The 18,961-nt window shown below is 36.1% G+C and overlaps 1 protein-coding gene across 1 annotated transcript in view; it reads right to left on the reverse strand.

Moving 5' to 3' along the window:
* The window catches only part of LOC135464785 (disco-interacting protein 2 homolog C-like), a 139,431-nt gene that overhangs the window by 55,554 nt on the left and 64,916 nt on the right, over window positions 1-18,961 (reverse strand). Inside the window, 16 exon segments of the mRNA XM_064742332.1 lie at window positions 2,365-2,479; window positions 3,115-3,213; window positions 3,216-3,254; window positions 4,046-4,068; window positions 4,070-4,128; window positions 4,654-4,718; window positions 4,978-5,038; window positions 5,040-5,081; window positions 6,717-6,817; window positions 7,247-7,373; window positions 7,743-7,853; window positions 8,708-8,799; window positions 10,217-10,340; window positions 10,625-10,698; window positions 11,951-12,008; window positions 13,604-13,659. Coding sequence (XP_064598402.1) covers window positions 2,365-2,479; window positions 3,115-3,213; window positions 3,216-3,254; window positions 4,046-4,068; window positions 4,070-4,128; window positions 4,654-4,718; window positions 4,978-5,038; window positions 5,040-5,081; window positions 6,717-6,817; window positions 7,247-7,373; window positions 7,743-7,853; window positions 8,708-8,799; window positions 10,217-10,340; window positions 10,625-10,698; window positions 11,951-12,008; window positions 13,604-13,659 — 1,246 coding nt within the window.

Below are 18,961 nucleotides of genomic sequence, written 5' to 3' on the forward strand. Positions count from 1 at the left end.
TATGGCAAAATGATAATCCCTTTTCAGTGTGGAAATGGAGGTGAATGAGTGATTAACTGACTGGAAAAGATGCAGGGGTAGCTGCTAGTGGTACTAATGAAAGTCCCTGCTGCTGGCTGTGGAAACACTGTACTCAAGAAGATATTACTCTATTTATTTACTTGACTGGTGTTTTATGCCGTACTCAAGAATATTTCACTTATACAACGGCAGCCAACATCATGGTGGGAAAAAACTGGGAGGAGCCCGTGGGAAACCCACGACCATCGTCAGGTTGCTGTCAGACCAATACTACTTTAATACACCATGCAGGTCAAGTGGACGGTTAGAGACAACCATTGTCCCTTGTCCGGTATCTGCGGTCTGCAATGAAAGTAAGACTACGCAAATGACCCAACAAACATGGCTGACATCTTTTATCCGCACTGCCCCATACAAACAGTGAGAGTGAGGGAATATATAAATTCCCTGCCTAAGGCCGGAATTGAACTCATGCCACATATGCTTCATGGTAAAGAGTGGGGAATGCATTTTAATCACTGAGCAACATTCTGCTGCACTTTAGACAAAAAAGTTTATATGCTACAGAACAAACAGCAGCAAAAATAAACCTCATAAATATAATTCAGATTTTCACCCACCTACTTACCATGAAAACTAATGAACAAACCAAATCTATTAAAATGAGAAAACTGTTATTTAAAACTTGGAAGATAAATCAACAATAGTAACTTCTGTTCCCTTAAACTGAAAGATTAATTTTTATGAATTATTTTTTTTTTAATTTAAAAAAAGAAGAGAAAGTAGACAGAAAATGTGTGCGTGGTGAAAGGAAAGTTGAAAAGTGCAGGGTCAACCTTCATGGTGAAACAAAAACTGCAAGATATATTGTATGAAAGTCATGAAAGGAAAGGCTGAATGTGAAGGGTTTCAACAATAGCACCGGTTCATAACAAACAATACCAAATACGAAACAAAACCTGAGTATAAAAGCTCAAAACATAGCCCTGGTTGAAATCAAATCTACAATTAACCACACAGAGCATAACAGAGAAACAGCAAGAAAAGTTCAATGAAATAAAAATAAATAAAAATAGGTTTAGTTTTATAAAACACCACCAAACATAACTTCTGCGGATTCTAATAACATATTCATTGATAGAGGGGGCATACTCCATTTTAAGCTTGTTTTTGAAAATCAGAAAAATTTTAAGTTCAAACTGGAAAAAAAGCCAACTGTTACCAAATTTCATAAAACCAAGACAACTGGTAAGCTAAATCAAAAGATAAGAGAATTCATGAAACGGTGGCCTTCTTTTGTAAGGATTATGTTAGATTGATTTAATTCAACGCAACTACAAGAAAGATTTCCATCAGAAAGCATGCTTGAAGCAAAATTCCTGCATCCTAAAGCTGAACTATGACTTATGCAGATGAATTATTGACTAGATTTTGATGCTAAAAAGCCTGTCAATAAGCTTGAGCAGTCTGTATGTTAACCACTGCAAATAGGTTAAATTACAAAATTAACTGCCTTGAGCAGAACTTGAGCGAGCAATCTCTACCAATCACATCTATTAGATGTCATTTCCATTATGAAGTCTAAGAGCATATTACCAGTGAGTGTGTAGACAAGTATGAAAATTTCCCCCAAAACTACTTTCTTTAACCTAAAAAAAAAAAAATATAAAAACTCAAGTTGGGAGTTGAACTTCCACCCTGATACCACTTCAAATTCTGTCTAGATTTTTAAAGGCTTATGAAGCAAGGGTTACTGAGGCAGTGTCAGATGCAGACAAATTGGCAAGGTAGGCCGTTGGGCAAAAGTTTTGCCCCTCTTACACATCAAAATGGAACCAACCAAAAAAGCGATATTTTGGGATGGATTTTTTTTTTTTACAACTAACCTGGGTGATTCTGCAGGTGGCCTGAAAAGTGCATTGTGGGAATTTTTATCACTCATTCCAAACATAACAACGAATTAATAAAATAAAATTAAACTAAAATAAACCATGATGAAATAACAAACCTACGAATCAAATTTGTTTTTGCGGGTCAATTCCTCCAATGTTATCTTTGCTGACAAGATGAAACCATGTCACTTGTACATAAAAAGCCCACTTGTTTAGACGATTGTTATTTTTCTTCTTCCCCACTGAATAAATGGAGCATTCCATGACAACATGCTAAATGCAAGGTTAACCCATTTATGGAACACGGCAGGGAGAGTTAGTATCATTACATGCCAATCAAAAATGGAAAAAAAAACCCCAACTGTATTGCTATTGCAATTCCAGGCGAAAAACTGCATGGCGCTGGATTTCAATCTAAAACATCATTGTTAAAGAAAATGCTGACATCTACCTTCTGACAGACACAGAGAGGCCCTCTGGTGAGCTAGCACAAGGACAGATAACTTCAGGTTTCAGGCCCTTCCCTTGGAAGACATTGAGGAAGGAATCACAGGACGTCAGTGACCCTGAAAAGGTCAAAGGGCATGAAAATATTAGATTACTCGGAATGTTAGATTTGCTTGGTACTTTTTCTCCACTGATCCAATAATGGTCTTACTGCAAGGATGACCATTCCTTTAGAAGACATAACCTCTAGCTACGTTATGAATCTGGATTTCTAAATTCAAAGACACCATTTTCAAAATTTATGAGCAGATGGATTTGTAACACACAATCTGGATTACGTCACATTCACATCTATTTGCCATTTTGTTACATTCTGCATGTTGGTTTGACAAAACACACTTGTGAACAGGGACTTTTACAATATAGCAGCTAAAAGAAACTTTCCAGCTACGTAACTTGATCATCTGTTTATGGATGTACCTGTATGAATTATTGTCAAAATTGACATATAAGATGCGTTTCGCCTCAAGTTGGTAAAAATGCCCTTTCACAAGCATATAAAGGACCTTAAAATTATAATTATGACACCAGCACTAAATTTTTTCCAATAAGAAAACTGGAAAATTATTAAGTGGCCCTATAAAATGGTTGAATCAATCAGGAAAACTTAAAGTGAAACACAGTGATCAGAGACAGTTTGCTTATTGTCTGTTTTTATTTCTGACATTTCTGTTCAGGACAGTTCAAAGTTCACAGGGAAAGTCCATTACTTACATGGGTTTGGCTCCATCTGCCACAAGCAGCATCCTCATAGAGGAGAAGTTCACATCTTTGTGGTCTTTCTGAGCCAGTAACCCCAGTGCATATCTCTGGACTTGACCACAGCTACTGTAGCTGGAAAAAATAATGAACAAACCCCATGACCAAAACCTCACAACATCCACAATATGCACCACTGAAAGCAAAACTTTGAGGATTTCCCTCGTTGACAGAAAACTGTGAACAAGTAGCTACCACATACAAACTGACACAGAATAAATGATAAAATAAGAATGCCAGAAGTAATCCTGTTTTCCTACTTCCTCTGATAACTAGATCAGGATTTATTTATTATTTATTCATAAATTTCTTTTACTTATTTATTTGATTGCTGTACTCAAGAACATTTCACTTATATGATGGTGGCCAGCATTGTGGTGGGAGGAAACCCAAAACCATTTTCTTTATTTATATAGCTAGTGTTCATTGTCACAGTCAGGAACTGGTGATTATTCTCTAAGTGGTGGTACAGGTCATGCCAAGCTGCAAGTATCAAGATGGTATGAGGGGTCAGTATGCAATGATATGGGTATCAGGCTGACGTGACGTTACAACTGACAGAGTTCCACTTATACCACCGCGGGCAGGATCGGGAAACGGCTGCCATTCACCTGGCAAAAACTCCTGACTCCCAGCCACAGGGAAATGTGACTGGCTTTTTTGTCTCCAAACATCGGCCCTTTTTTCAATGTGTAGCATGTCTTCAGCTAGTGCAAGCGTCAACAAGCTAACCAGAATATGATAATGCTATAGGTGTCTTATGTATTACCTCCCTTGTCAAAATCCCAATAAAGGAGGTTTTTTTTTTGGGTAGCCTGGTTTTTTAGCCATGTTTTTAATATTGGTTTGATTCACGTAGTTCCTACCTTTGTATCTTGTTACCATTGTTCATCCCAACTTTCATAAGAGAGTATGGGACAAATATCACATGCATTCCATTAAAAACACTCTGAAATAAACGACAAGAGATAATACTCATTTAGTTGATTTGTGCTTCACAGCTACCTAAAAACTATTTCCACAATGCGATGTATTGTACTATTTATGAACATCTTAAATTTGCTTTTGGAGGCAAAAGTATACTGGTTGGGTTGGCCAGTTTCCGGACTTCACAAAAAATATGATTTTTATCAGTCTACACAGAAAAATGCCACCAGAATATCCCCAAATAACCATCTTGCTAAGATGCGAAATGGCTGAAGAATTACAGTAGCTTCTATTCATATCATAGCAAAACAACAAGGAAGTAGATAGAATAATCAAACAATCATCTACTATGAATGTGTCTGAAATCAGGATTTCCACGGTACAAACTCATCTACCTGATGCCCTGGGCTCAATCGAGGTCACCTTTTTGATACTGACCCCTTAAAAATAAGTCAATGGACCAAACATGCTGACCCTTGGAAAGTAAAAAGTTTCATAAATTTTTAAAAGCATTCATTAACTCTAGCCACTCTCAAGTTTGACTTACACATAAAATTCCATGCCAGAGTCCTACATCTCTCTTGAAATCCAGCACACAAACCATCACTTCACCTACAAAAACATATTCATAACACAAAAATGTTGATGCAAGCATTAATTTTGACCTTGAAATGACCTAGAAACATTAAAACAACTGAAATTAAACAACACTTTGTTCACAAAATAATTTGACATTTGACAACAGATCTGGATAAGTTAAGAGTATAAATTTTCTAAAAAACTATGCTTTTATTTTTTATTTTAAACATAACACAAAGTATACATGTGACAGCAGGCAAAAGGAGTGTCACAACCAAGAAAGGTGACTGACCTTCAGTGTAGTTACAGGCAACTGTCAGCGTTTTACAATGGCACAGTAACCTGGACCTAGTGGACCGTCACCCCAACTGTACTGCCATCTTTACAGTTCGTGTACTGATGGAGGAAAACAACAACACCATCATTTTGTTTTTATCCAATCTTAGAAAATATCTCAAACAATCAAAACACAAAATGCAAACAAAACAGGCATAAACAAAAGTGGCTGCACACTTAGCTTCTCAAAGGAAATTGTCCCAGTTAAAAGAAAATCTGTGAGATTTTTTTAGAGAACAGTTAGTGGTCATAAAACTGTAAACACCAGTAAATGTAGAAACATTGTAAGTGACAGGTAATTAAACTTACACGCCTTGAGAATTGTACCCATTACAAAACATACTTCCCCAGAATTATTCTGTAATAGGCTGAATGTGCAAACTCAATTCTGAAAGACTGCAGACAAGTTAGAGAACACAAGTTGGAGATTACCCTAGCGCGACAAAAAAAAAAAAAATGGCCACCCTGTGCTGAAGTATAGAGACAAAGGCCCATCTTTGCCACTCCTTCAGTGACCAGTAAGGCCTGGTTGTACAAAAAAACATCACACAAGCTCAGACTATTGGAAAGTGGAAAATTACAGTAACTGAACAGATATACTTTCGCGTTTAGCGATTCAAAAATAGGCATTTTCCTGTGCTATACGACAATTTTCTTCACCTATGCCGTCTGATTCTTCACCCACGCCGTCTGACGCTAAGGACAATTACTCATGCCGTCTGACACTAAGGACAATTTTCTTCACCCATGCTGTCTGACGCTAAGGACACTTACTCATACTGTCTGACGCTAAAGACAATTTTCTTCACCCATGCCGTCTGACGCTAAGGACAATTTTCTTCACCCATGCCGTCTGACGCTAAGGACAATTTTCTTCACCCATGCGTCTGATGCTAAGGACAATTTTCTTCACCTGTGCCGTCTGACACTAAGGACAATTTTCTTCACCCATGCCATCTGACGCTAAGGACAATTTTCTTCACCCATGCCGTCTGACAATAAGGACAATTTTCTTCACCCATGCCGTCTGACAATAAGGACAATTTTCTTCATTCATACCGTCTGATGCTAAGGACAATTTTCTTCACCTATGCCGTCTGACGCTAAGGACAATTTTCTTCACCCATGACATCTGATACTAAGGACAATTTTCTTCCCCCATACCATCTGACACTAAGGACAATTTTCTTCACCCATGCCGTCTGACGCTAAGGACAATTTTCTTCACCCATTGCCGTCTGACGCTAAGGACAATTTTCTTCACCTATGCCGTCTGACGCTAAAGACAATTTTCTTCACCCATGACATCTGATACTAAGGACAATTTTCTTCCCCCATGCCATCTGACGCTACGGACAATTTTCTTCACCCATGCCGTCTGACGCTAAGGACAATTTTCTTCACCCATGACGTCTGACGCTAAGGACAATTTTCTTCACCCATGCCGTCTGACGCTAAGGACAATTTTCTTCACCCATGCTGTCTGACACTAAGGAATTCATATGGTCACTAGCTTCCGGGCCGTCTTAAAGAATAAAATGTCTACCAAAAAATGCATAATCACCAAGGATGAAACTGCCTTCAGCAAAACGCTACAATTTTTCTTATGACCCTTTGGCGAAGAAAACACTGAAATGAGAATATTTAATTTTTCCTGAAGAGTTCCTTGTGTAAGGGGAGAGAATTTTGGTGTACCTCAACATATGCTGGTACATCCTCAGATTGTCTCTGTGTCGGCTGCCAGTCTTTTGGAGGTTTGCTCATGTTATCTAAAAAATACCAGTTCAACCTGGGCAGCCTGTGAAGACAAAATAAAATTCTGTTTAATTATCAAGCTAAGACAATAATTAAATTTCAGACCACAATATACACGTGCCTTTAGAGTCGGACCAGGCTGTTGAAATAGTACAGACAATGATAAACAAAAAAAAAAAAAAAAATTTAATCTAGAACCATCTCCTAATTACGGTTTATATATATACAAAGCCTGGTGATAGTACTACATATAAATTCCAACAATTCTTGGTGCATCATCGATTTAGATCTCCAGTTTAAAATCAAAGTACAGGAAGATATCTTTTCTCATATACAGTATGTCATTTCTTTTTTTACTATGTCTTTGCTATATTGTTGTAATTAACTGTCTCAAAGGTATTTAAGACATTTATATTAAACTCCTCAACAGGCTTCTTCATTTTCGAGAACATTTTGTTATCCTATAATTTTACCTTTGAACGTGATAACCTCCCCTGTGGGAGTTTTGGGTAGACCTTTATAGCACAGTTCAGAGGTCAATGCTGAGGTCACATTCAAACTGCCCAATAGGAATCCTATGCCCTGACCTCCAGCATCCTGTCAAAAATGTACAACGTGCCAACATTTAATATTGGTACATTTCTACCCTTATGGTGTATGTCCTTTATTGTATGTCTTGAAAATTATCAAATGAAACGCTACAAAGTGAACATGATGGTACTAGCGCCACAAATAATTCTCTTGTTTACTACCAATTTTACAGGTGTCTTCTTTCTTGTACCTATGTTTAATAACCTATTCATATATCTTCATCCCTTTATACGTGTGTGTAATCAAACATTTACATATTTGACAAAATACACTGATCTACAAACAGTACTGTATTAGACATACATAAAAATGTGTGAAAAAAAAAGTGTCAAGAGTTGGGACTGAACTTATACCTGTACCTCAGTCCAGACTTACCCTTTTTGTGAGAGGGACCTCAACAGGTACAGGTACAACACCAGCAGTAATACAGCCATAGAAGGCACATATAAACGAGATAGGGTCGTTGTTTGGAAAGACTAGGGCCACCTGAAAATCATTAAATTAAACACTGATTAATTAATTGACTGACTGATTTGATTGGTGTTTTAACACTATACTCAAGAATACTGCACTTATACCTTGGCTAGCATTATGGTGGGTGGAAAGTGGGTGGAAAGTGGGCAGAACCTGGGCGCAATCATGGACTAGAATCCTTTCTCCCCTAATGCCTCAACCTTTTCACGTATAAAAGATCAATTTTCAGTGCAATTTATGAACATTTCTGATCTGATTTGGAGACAAATTGATTGTATTGACGAGTTTCATGGCTCCACAAAAAGTAGAATTTATTTGTCAACACAGAATAATGTCTTCAGGATATGCTTAAATTACAATAACATTTTCCCTTCAACTGATTAATCTCCAATATGATAATTGTACTAAATAAACACTTAATAATTTATTTCTCTGTTTATTAGATTGAGGTTTAATGTCTAACTTTTAAGAATTAATATTCTGTCTATAGACACCTCCTATGTGGCAAGTGCAGGATTTAACTAACAAGTACCCCCGCCCAAAGGAGAATTTTTTTGTGAAAGAAGAGGCGTCTATGTGTTCTGTTTATTTTTTGATTTGTGTTTTAAGCCGTACTCAGAATAATTTCACTTATATGATGGCCGGCAGAATTATGGTGGAAGGAAACCAGGCAGAGCCCAGGGGAAATTCACGGCCATCTGCACGTTGCTCGATATCCATGTATACATGAGGCTTGCACTCACAGCGACCGCATTGGTGAGAGGCTCCTGGGTCACTGCGCTGTGCTGGAGTGCTAACCCCCTCAGCCACAGAGGCCCCTCTCCATGTCTTCTAAGACAACAGTCAACAGAAGTACAGGTACTCACCCTATCTCCTTGTTTTATTGGACAATCCGTCTTCTGGCCTATTTTATGTAGTAAATTATATGCTATTCTATGCGTCCTACTCAGTAGTTTTCCTGTAATAAAACAAACACAAATTCATCGGGCATCAAATTATCAATACAAACCACCTCATTACATTTTCTTTTGTTTTTGGCATTGTTGGAAATTTTACCTTCCACGTAACACCCATGTTGGTCATACTTTACCAGGTGTCACGTAAACTGCTGACCTGATGGTCTGGAGAGGGTGAAATATTTGTAGGGCTGAATTGTGTTAATCTAAGAATGCCTGATAACCTTACATAATTCTTGTGAATGTCAGAATTAAACTTGTTGCCAATGATTACTTCCCACCTGTATAAAATTTCTCTTTTTCTGATTTAATTTTAAAGTTTGAAGTTCTTTAATACCTTTACTCTTTTTCAGTAAAAATATTCAAAAGTTACGCTAAATGACCTAAAATTTTATCCATGACTAAGTCGCTCATTTGTCCAGATTTTCTTGGGGTTTTATTGATTTTAGAAAGGTGCTTTGAGAGGTGTTTGGAAGGTAGGATGATATTCTGCTGGGAAAGTGTAAATCTCTTGGCATATATTTGCCTCCAGCAATGCTCCATTGTGGTCAGATTTTTAGGTAAGGTAGAGTACTCTAGGGAGATAACAAACCATTGTCAGATGCTCTAGGGAGATAACAAACCATTGTCAGATGCTCTAGGGAGATAACAAACCATTGTCAGATGCTCTAGGGAGATAACAAACCATTGTCAGATTGTCAGATGCTCTAGGGAGATAACAAACCATTGTCAGATGCTCTTGGGAGATAACAAACCATTGTCAGATGCTCTAGGGAGATAACAAACCATTGTTAGATGCTCTAGGGAGATAACAAACCATTGTCAGATGCTCTAGGGAGATAACAAACCATTGTCAGATGCTCTAGGGAGATAACAAACCATTGTCAGATGCTCTTGGGAGATAACAAACCATTGTCAGATGCTCTAGGGAGATAACAAACCATTGTCAGATGCTCTAGGGAGATAACAAACCATTGTCAGATGCTCTAGGGAGATAACAAACCATTGTCAGATGCTCTAGGGAGATAACAAACCATTGTCAGATGCTCTTGGGAGATAACAAACCATTGTCAGATGCTCTAGGGAGATAACAAACCATTGTCAGATGCTCTAGGGAGATAACAAACCATTGTCAGATGCTCTAGGGAGATAACAAACAGTCTAGGCCAATAGCTGCCATCAGATGACCAGACGTATGCAACAATAACTGCAAAACAGTCTAGGCCAATAGCTGCCATCAGATGACCAGACGTATGCAACAATAACTGCAAAACAGTCTAGGCCAATAGCTGCCATCAGATGACCAGACATATGCAACAATAACTGCAAAACAGTCTAGGCCAACAGCATTTCACCTAATGGCTGCCATCAGATGACCCTTCCAAACTTCACAATCACTGAGAAGCAGCCTTGTCTCACCGTATGTAAGGTTTGAAGAGGGCTTTCCATTCTGGTCCAGCACCGTCACGGAGTTGGCCTTGTACGTTGACGAGCCGTACCTCTGTAGAGCGCCCTCTAGTGTTCGAGGTAGACCTGATGGTATCTTTGGTAAAATGAAAAGATGACTTTTCAGTTTTCCATCAACTGATTAACTCAGCAGCACTACACATATATGAAGATTTGTATCCTTTGTGACATTTTAATCATTACTACAAAAAGGAAGTCCACATACATACGTGCACAAAATATTGGAAATTACTTTGAGGAACTTCTCAGTGCTTCATACATTTTAGGTTATTTATGAAAATTTTTGTATTTTAACTAGCAACCCAGGTTCATTTTTTATATTCTAAGATAAGCTTTTTTAAAGTTGTCATGGAAACCTACTGTTAGATGTTCACCAATGGCTGGTATAAGCTGACCTCCTTCTGGTTTTGGAGCGTTTGGGTCAACAGGAGGGGCTAATTAAAAAAACAAGACAAATCATCATCAACACTGCAAATTTAGGAACTTAACTTCATGTAACATGACCCTAAAACTGTTACATTAAGACAATTATGGCAATAATAAATTCTGGAATAAGTGAGTTGAATGAAACACGTATTTCACAATTAAGACAATTATGCCAATAATACATTCTGGAATAAGTGAACTGAATGAAACACGTATTTCACAATTAAGACACCTATGTCAATAATAAATTCTGGACAAAGTGAATTGAATGAAATATGTATTTCACAATTAAGACACCTATGCCAATAATAAATTCTGGACAAATTGAATTGAATGAAACATGTATTTCACAATTAAGACACCTATGCCAATAATAAATTCTGGAATAAGTGAGTTGAATGAAACACGTATTTCACAATTAAGACACCTATGCCATTAATAACTTCTGGAATAAGTGAACTGAATGAAACATGTATTTCACAATTAAGACACCTATGTCAATAATAAATTCTGGAATAAGTGAATTGAATGAAACATGTATTTCACAATTAAGACACCTATGCCAATAATAAACTCTGGAATAAGTGAATTGAATGAAACATGTATTTCACAATTAAGACACCTATGCCAATAATAAATTCTGGAATAAGTGAGTTGAATGAAACACGTATTTCACAATTAAGGCACCTATGCCAATAATAAACTCTGGAATAAGTGAACTGAATGAAACACGTATTTCACAATTAAGACACCTATGTCAATAATAAATTCTGGAATAAGTGAATTGAATGAAACATGTATTTCACAATTAAGACACCTATGCCAATAATAAACTCTGGAATAAGTGAATTGAATGAAACATGTATTTCACAATTAAGACACCTATGCCAATAATAAACTCTGGAATAAGTGAGTTGAATGAAACACGTATTTCACAATTAAGGCACCTATGCCAATAATAAACTCTGGAATAAGTGAACTGAATGAAACATGTATTTCCCCCTAAAGTTTGGTACAAATGCACTTAAAATGATACTAGGGATGCCAACAGTAAGGTTTTTCCGACAAATTAATCAAAATTCACCCATAAAACTGTTGTTCTGTATACGGGTGTAAGCTGGATGAACCAATCAGAATCAACATGAATCACGCACAATGAGGCACTTGAAAAATGCTCAACTTTAGGTGAAATACCGTTTCTAGAAACTTAGTAACCAATAATTACTTTTAAGCACAAATATAAAATCGAGTATATTATACCTTCTAAAGCTTCATCTTCATCTATAAAAAATTCACGAAGTGGTTTCCTTTTTGGCCGCTGCAAAAAAAAAAAAAAAAACAAAAAAAAAAATTAATAACCATTTCAAAAGGCAACAGAGAAAACATGTGATAGTATTCAAACAGATAATGACCACTACAGACTATCTCTTATATGTAGCATCACTACAATGTGGATGCTAACCAAGCTCCCTATATCTGGGAAAATAAGAAATTATCTGTAAAAATGTGCTGGCTACCAAGTGCAGTATTAAAGTATAGCTCCTCTAGCTAGCCAATACCCTGCGAGATATTGTAGCTATATACTGACATTTAATCTCCAATGTGCTATTTACCGATAAGTGGTGGTATTTGGGATAAGTCTCACCTTTAATGTGTCAAGTGGCTGGTGTATTTTGGCTAAGACTCACCTTTAATGTGTCAAGTGGCTGGTGTATTTTGGCTAAGACTCACCTTTAATGTGTCAAGTGGCTGGTGTATTTTGGCTAAGACTAACCTTTAATGTGTCAAGTGGCCAGTGTATTTTGGCTAAGACTCACCTTTAATGTGTCAAGTGGCTGGTGTATTTTGGCTAAGACTAACCTTTAATGTGTCATGTGGCTGGTGTATTTTGGCTAAGACTAACCTTTAATGTGTCAAGTGGCTGGTGTATTTTGGCTAAGACTAACCTTTAATGTGTCATGTGGCTGGTGTATTTTGGCTAAGACTAACCTTTAATGTGTCAAGTGGCTGGTGTATTTTGGCTAAGACTAACCTTTAATGTGTCAAGTGGCTGGTGTATTTTGGCTAAGACTAACCTTTAATGTGTCAAGTGGCTGGTGTATTTTGGCTAAGACTAACCTTTAATGTGTCAAGTGGCTGGTGTATTTTGGCTAAGACTCACCTTTAATGTGTCAAGTGGCTGGTGTATTTTGGCTAAGACTAACCTTTAATGTGTCATGTGGCTGGTGTATTTTGGCTAAGACTAACCTTTAATGTGTCAAGTGGCTGGTGTATTTTGGCTAAGACTAAACTTTAATGTGTCAAGTGGCTGGTGTATTTTTGGCTAAGACTCACCTTTAATGTGTCAAGTGGCTGGTGTATTTTGGCTAAGACTCACCTTTAATGTGTTAAGTGGCTAATGTACTTCGGTCAAGACTTACTATAAATGAGTGAAAGAGTGCTTGGGGTTTAATGTTGTATTTAACAATTCTACAGTTATGATGACGAACGAGTCCACGAGTGCATGTAATGTGCCTACTTATTGCAGGACAGATTTCCAAAGTTCTTTTATCCAGTGCTGCTTCACTGAGACGACTTACCAAAGGTAAGAGAGCCGCCTCACTTGAGCCATTATACTGATACGGGTCAACCAGTTGATACATTATCCCCTTAATGCTGAACACCAAGCAATGAAGCTACAACTTCCTCTTTTAAAGTCTTAGGTGTGACCCGAAACAAGATTGACCCTGGATCTACTGTCCCCGAAGCAACTCTCTACCAACTGAGCTATCAGACTGGTGTTACCTTTCACGTGTTCAGCAGCTAGTGTGTTTTGGCCAATATTTACCTTTAATGTGTTAAGTAGCTGCTTTATTTTGGTGAAGACATACCTTTAATGTGTTAAGAGGTTAATGTTTCTTGGTCAAGACTTACCTTTAATGTGTTAAGTAGCTGCTGTATTTTGGCCGACACTTTTCCATGCCTTTGCCCTGGAAAATCAGAGGGTATAATGTGTTAACCTTTTCAGAACATCACTCCTGTCAAGTGCTTCAAGTTGAACCACCCCCATAACAGGCACGAACATCACTCCTGCCAAGTGCTTCAGGCTTGAACCACCCACATAACACAGGGACGAACATCACTCCTGCCAAGTGCTTCAGGCTTGAACCACCCCCATAACACAGGCAATGTGTCTGCTAATGGACATAAGCTTAACAGCAGTTTATTTAACTTTGTTCAACTGAAAAAAATAATATCTATCCCTTGCGACCCTTTTCAGGAATGCACAATTTCACTGTTTATCACACATAATAGTCAAATGATGTGAAATGTTAACTTTTAATTACTGTGAGAAATTTGAGTGACTAGTGATTCAGTTTTTAATAACAAATGTGAAAAATCAGAGGATTTTTTCTAACATTTTTGAATATGTACATCTTATATTTACACAGCTGAACCTTGAAGATGGAATTTAAAACATGTTTCAGAGCGAGTTAAAGTTTCTTGATTCAAAAACACACAAATACGTCTGGAAGTCAGAAAATTATACTGCATAATTTATATTCATGCCCCAAAATTTAAAAAAAAATGTAATAAAAATCCTTAAAGAGCGTTATCAAGTGACTGTTTTATTTTTTTCCAGTAGTCAATGTTAGTGCTACATTCATATACTAACAAATGAGCTGTCAACAACAAAACAAAAAAACAATCTACTAAAAGAATGATTTAAAAAGACACTACTGAAGTATACTATTCACAGAAAACATTTTTACATTTTTTAGCTGATAGGAAAACTTTTTGATTTATTTCACAAATTAATTTCAAACATGGTTAATAAGTGTATAAAATATTAGTACAAGGATACTGAAGACATTAACAAACAATCATACGGATCAACCAGTTATATTAGGGTACAGGTCAGTTAATTATTTCTATGTAGTATCAAAGTATATCCATAATACACTAAATTATATAATGTTTTTTGTGCACATAATACAAGGTATATGTGTTTTTATTATTTCTAGATGTACAGTTGCTCATATTCAAAACACAAAGAAACAGTGGTATCATGAGCAATTACATGTATCTTAAAAAGAGAAAAAGTGTAAAAATAGTTATTTTTGTACAGTGTTTTTCACTTCAAAAACCATGATAGATTTTGCTGAACCAACCTTTACCATGCAGAAGACAGGTGAAGGGGCTGGAATTGTTTAGCCTAAAAATTTTAAGCTGTCACATTTCTGACAAAACCTTTACCGTGTACAATGTGGGGTCAAAAAAATCTGTCAAGATCTCAATCACAATTGCCTGATATACATGTAAATACATTGTGTATAGGTTTTACAGACTGCATTTGATCAACTCTAATTTGACAGAATTGTTTTGGCCAACTACTCACCCTGTACGAAATGTAGAGCAAACTGGCTCATATGTTTGCTTTTTTTTTTCACCGATTTATTACAGCAAGATGATTAATTTGTGAAAAATTCCATGAAATTATAAAGGATTTAGTGTATATGAACTGGCAGGTTGATAGCAAATTTGCTGAGAACTCCAGAGAGTTTACCTGTATGGTAGGCAAGGTACAGCCCATGCTGGTAAACTCAATGTAACCTGGTAACAAGGTTACAGGGGTAATGCACAATTCTTGTCTACCTGTGCAGGTTAATTACTAGATCAAAAGACAGATTCTTCCAAAAGAAAAAAAAAACCCTCAGGTGTGTCCTATCATTTCTGCATGATTTAACCTGGAATAATGGCAGACGTTCTCATCAAGGCTCTGATGCTTTTGCCAAAACGGGAACAAAATGAGTATTTGTTTAAAACATGAAATGTACATGTACATCATGGAAAGAGCAGTCATACCAATAATCTCTATGGTTTTTGAAGTGAAAAAAAAAATAAATAAAAATTATAATTTCTACATTACAACTTTTGTTAAAATTTAAAAAAAAAAGATATCTTACGTACTCAGTATTATCATACCTTGAAAACAAAGTAAACACAACCACTATTTACAAATTTATGAATTGCTCTAAACTATTGTAAACATTGTACAAAATTATGCAAACCACCCGTGAACTTAAAATCCCTATTTCCTGGAAGAAAATAAACCTATTCAAAAAATAAAATGCTCAGCCACACTGTGCCAACATACAGAGTATAACCCCCAAACTGAAAAGTGCAAAATGCAAAGAGCAATATTTAAAAGAAAAAAATTCAAATTTAGTTTTTTTTATGAAAGGTGTGCTTATGCCCAATTGGTGAAATTTCAATCGGTTTAAATTAACTGTGCACAGGTAGAAATAAAACAAAAAAGAAAAAAAAAAATAACAAGAGAAATTTTGGTGCAAAAATTAAAATCCTTTCACTCAAACTTCACACTTCTGTTTTGCTTCAGTAACATGTGTGGCTTGGTTAAAATTGAAAAATGATATAAACTGTAAACAGTTGTAGAGTGAGGGTAAAATGAACCCTAAAGGGGGCAATCAGCCTACATTTGTATCTTCATCATAATGTACATGTAACTGACATGCTGTCAATTTTTTTGAAACATTCTTTAAAAAAAAAAAGAAACTTTAACAGTCCGTGAACATAAAATACTTTGATTATTACTTCATTTCACTGACATTTAACTCAGTTTGATTTATTTACAAGAACTCCAGGATACTTTACCGACACAATGACAGTTAGGTTTATGGGCTTCCTTTAGGGCAATGCTTCCTTTAGGCACCTTTTGAAAATTAAATGGGAAAACCTCCTGATGCAAAGCTGTGGCCAGGCTAGCTCAAGCGGTTATGCAAATTAAGTGTCTTTCACGTCATTAATTAAGGGATTTATGCAAGAATGTTTGGTTATCCACTGATTTTTAAGATCTCGAAAAAATAAAAATGATGCCTTCAAATTGAGCCCAAGTCGCAAAGATTAGGGAAACATTCAGAACTTCAGATTCTTGAATAATTTAGTATTTTATCTGATTCCATGTTGTTTCAATCTGATGGAACCGAAATTTAGTGCATTTGACACCTTTAAATCATACTGGATAACATCCACTATTTCGTGAGGTCCCCACTTAAAATATCCGACATTTTGACCTCGGTTTATAGCAGTCCAAAATGCGTGTCCAGTGCAAAGGCTGACTACATTTAACACTGTTTTGATTTATTTATTTATTTATTTATTGTATATTTCACTTACATATATAGGTGGCCAGCATTATGGTGGATAGAGCTTAGGAGAAACCCACTACCATCTGCAGGTTGTTAAGAGGCCTACCCACTTACGCCCCGAGAGGAAACCAACACCAGGTCTTCGGTCATTGTGAAGCTTTGGTGAGTTATATGACTGGACTATTAGTATTTTACGCCAAATACACTCAAAGATATCTCAAGTCCACAACAGCAATAGTTTCCCCAGTGGAGAGAACCAAAATATCTGGAAACTGTGTGATTCACAATATAATATTTAACTTAGATTATTTTACACTTGAAATGTATTTTAACACCATATAAAAACATACTGGTTTCAAAACGAATTAATTAATTAACCTATGTAATTAACCTTATCAGGTGAATGTTATGTTGTTCTCAATAGGACTAACAAAATACTCCAAGGTCATCTTTCTCAAAAGTATGTGGACAATGCATGTGGTAATTTAGTCATTTGTTTATAATTATCAAAAAAAAAGAATCACCCAATAAGTAAATGTTCAAGGAGAGTTTTTATATTAACGAAATTTACCATTTAAATTTAATTTGAAAGCGATCAAATAAGTGTCTAGATTGAAGTTGTAAGTTGAAGAAGAATTCAGACAGAACATAAGTCACATTTTCAAAATGCTATTTGGAATAATCGAAGTCTGAACTTGATAATTACATCTACATGTGCATCTACTTTACAGTTTAGACGTTAAGTCGATGAAAACAAAAATCCTTCAAGAAATTAATATCCAGAATAAAAGACTAACATGCTCTTTTTTAGTTAGTATTTAAATATCAATGGCCATAATTTCAAATCATGTTTCATGCAAATGAAGATAATGACCACAAAGTGATTGAATACTGGTTTAAAATGCACGTTCTTTCAGCTCAATCCATGGAAATTTAGCGCACTCAACAATGGTATATGCAAATTTCAGGCTATACTCGTCATTCATTGGCTAATACACAAATTTATAAAAACATGCACATTCTTGTTAATATTCTGCATTCCTATTGGTTCATTCTTCATTTTCATAAATCCTTGAGAAACCACAGATATGCATTACAGTAACCGTTATTACGTGTAAATTTGGTAACTGTCTTATGGTCTCATGTATTTATTTGATCTCAAACTAAATAGATTCATTCACTAGTGTACTTGTTCAGAAACAATAGCCATCTCCCCCAAAATAAACCCGAGAAACAAATAGCGGCCTGCCTGCCACAAGTCACTACGACGGAAGTCTGCAAGCAAACAATGGCAAGAAAGATTGCACTAAGCTGACTAAGGCCCATTACTTTCTAACTTCTACAGATAAATTTTGTATAACGCCAAATAATTTGCCACAGATAAGAATCAGCTTTTATCCTATCAATTTAAATGGATAAATTGACTGGCAAATATATAGTTACCTGGCAAACTTCTGAAAGTTTGTAAACTGTAGTTGGAATTAAACAATGTAGAAATTTGAGACCGTTCTTGCTTTTTTTTTTTTTTTTTTTCTTACGCTTGTACCTGTTCTCCACATCAGAACATTCAGTTTTTGAAAACTAATCCCATACTGGAACTACTCCTAGAAACTGTTTAGTTCTACTTCACAAGATTTAAATGAATTCTTACACCAACTGATTAAAGAATTACAGCTGGCCCAGAATAAAATGGACTACAGATCCCATAGATTCGATATAGACTATTTTTGCCACATATATGAAGAGGCAACTTTCCCTAGAGACATTGACATCTAGAGACATCTACTCCCATAGACAATGATATTCAGAGCTACTGACGTGGTCTCTGTGGGCACTGTAACCAATCAACATTTACTTTTCTACTACTACCCCACAAGTTCACTACAAGCACACCCCTAGCAGGCAAATGGCAAGCTTCAGGCAAGGCCATAACTTTTACCTTGGCTTATAATGTGATCAGATATAAATCTGTTAAAATTTCTATGGTCTTTTGCTGAATTTAAATAGAAAATTAAGGGAAGCTAATCGTGAAAAGAAGTGAATATTGAGTGTATCATCAATATAACACCTTCCTCAAAATGAATTCTGTTTGCGATTATTTTTCTACCACAACAAACATGTT

The sequence above is a fragment of the Liolophura sinensis genome, chromosome 4 (assembly GCF_032854445.1).
Source record: "Liolophura sinensis isolate JHLJ2023 chromosome 4, CUHK_Ljap_v2, whole genome shotgun sequence".
Lineage (NCBI taxonomy): Eukaryota > Metazoa > Mollusca > Polyplacophora > Chitonida > Chitonidae > Liolophura > Liolophura sinensis.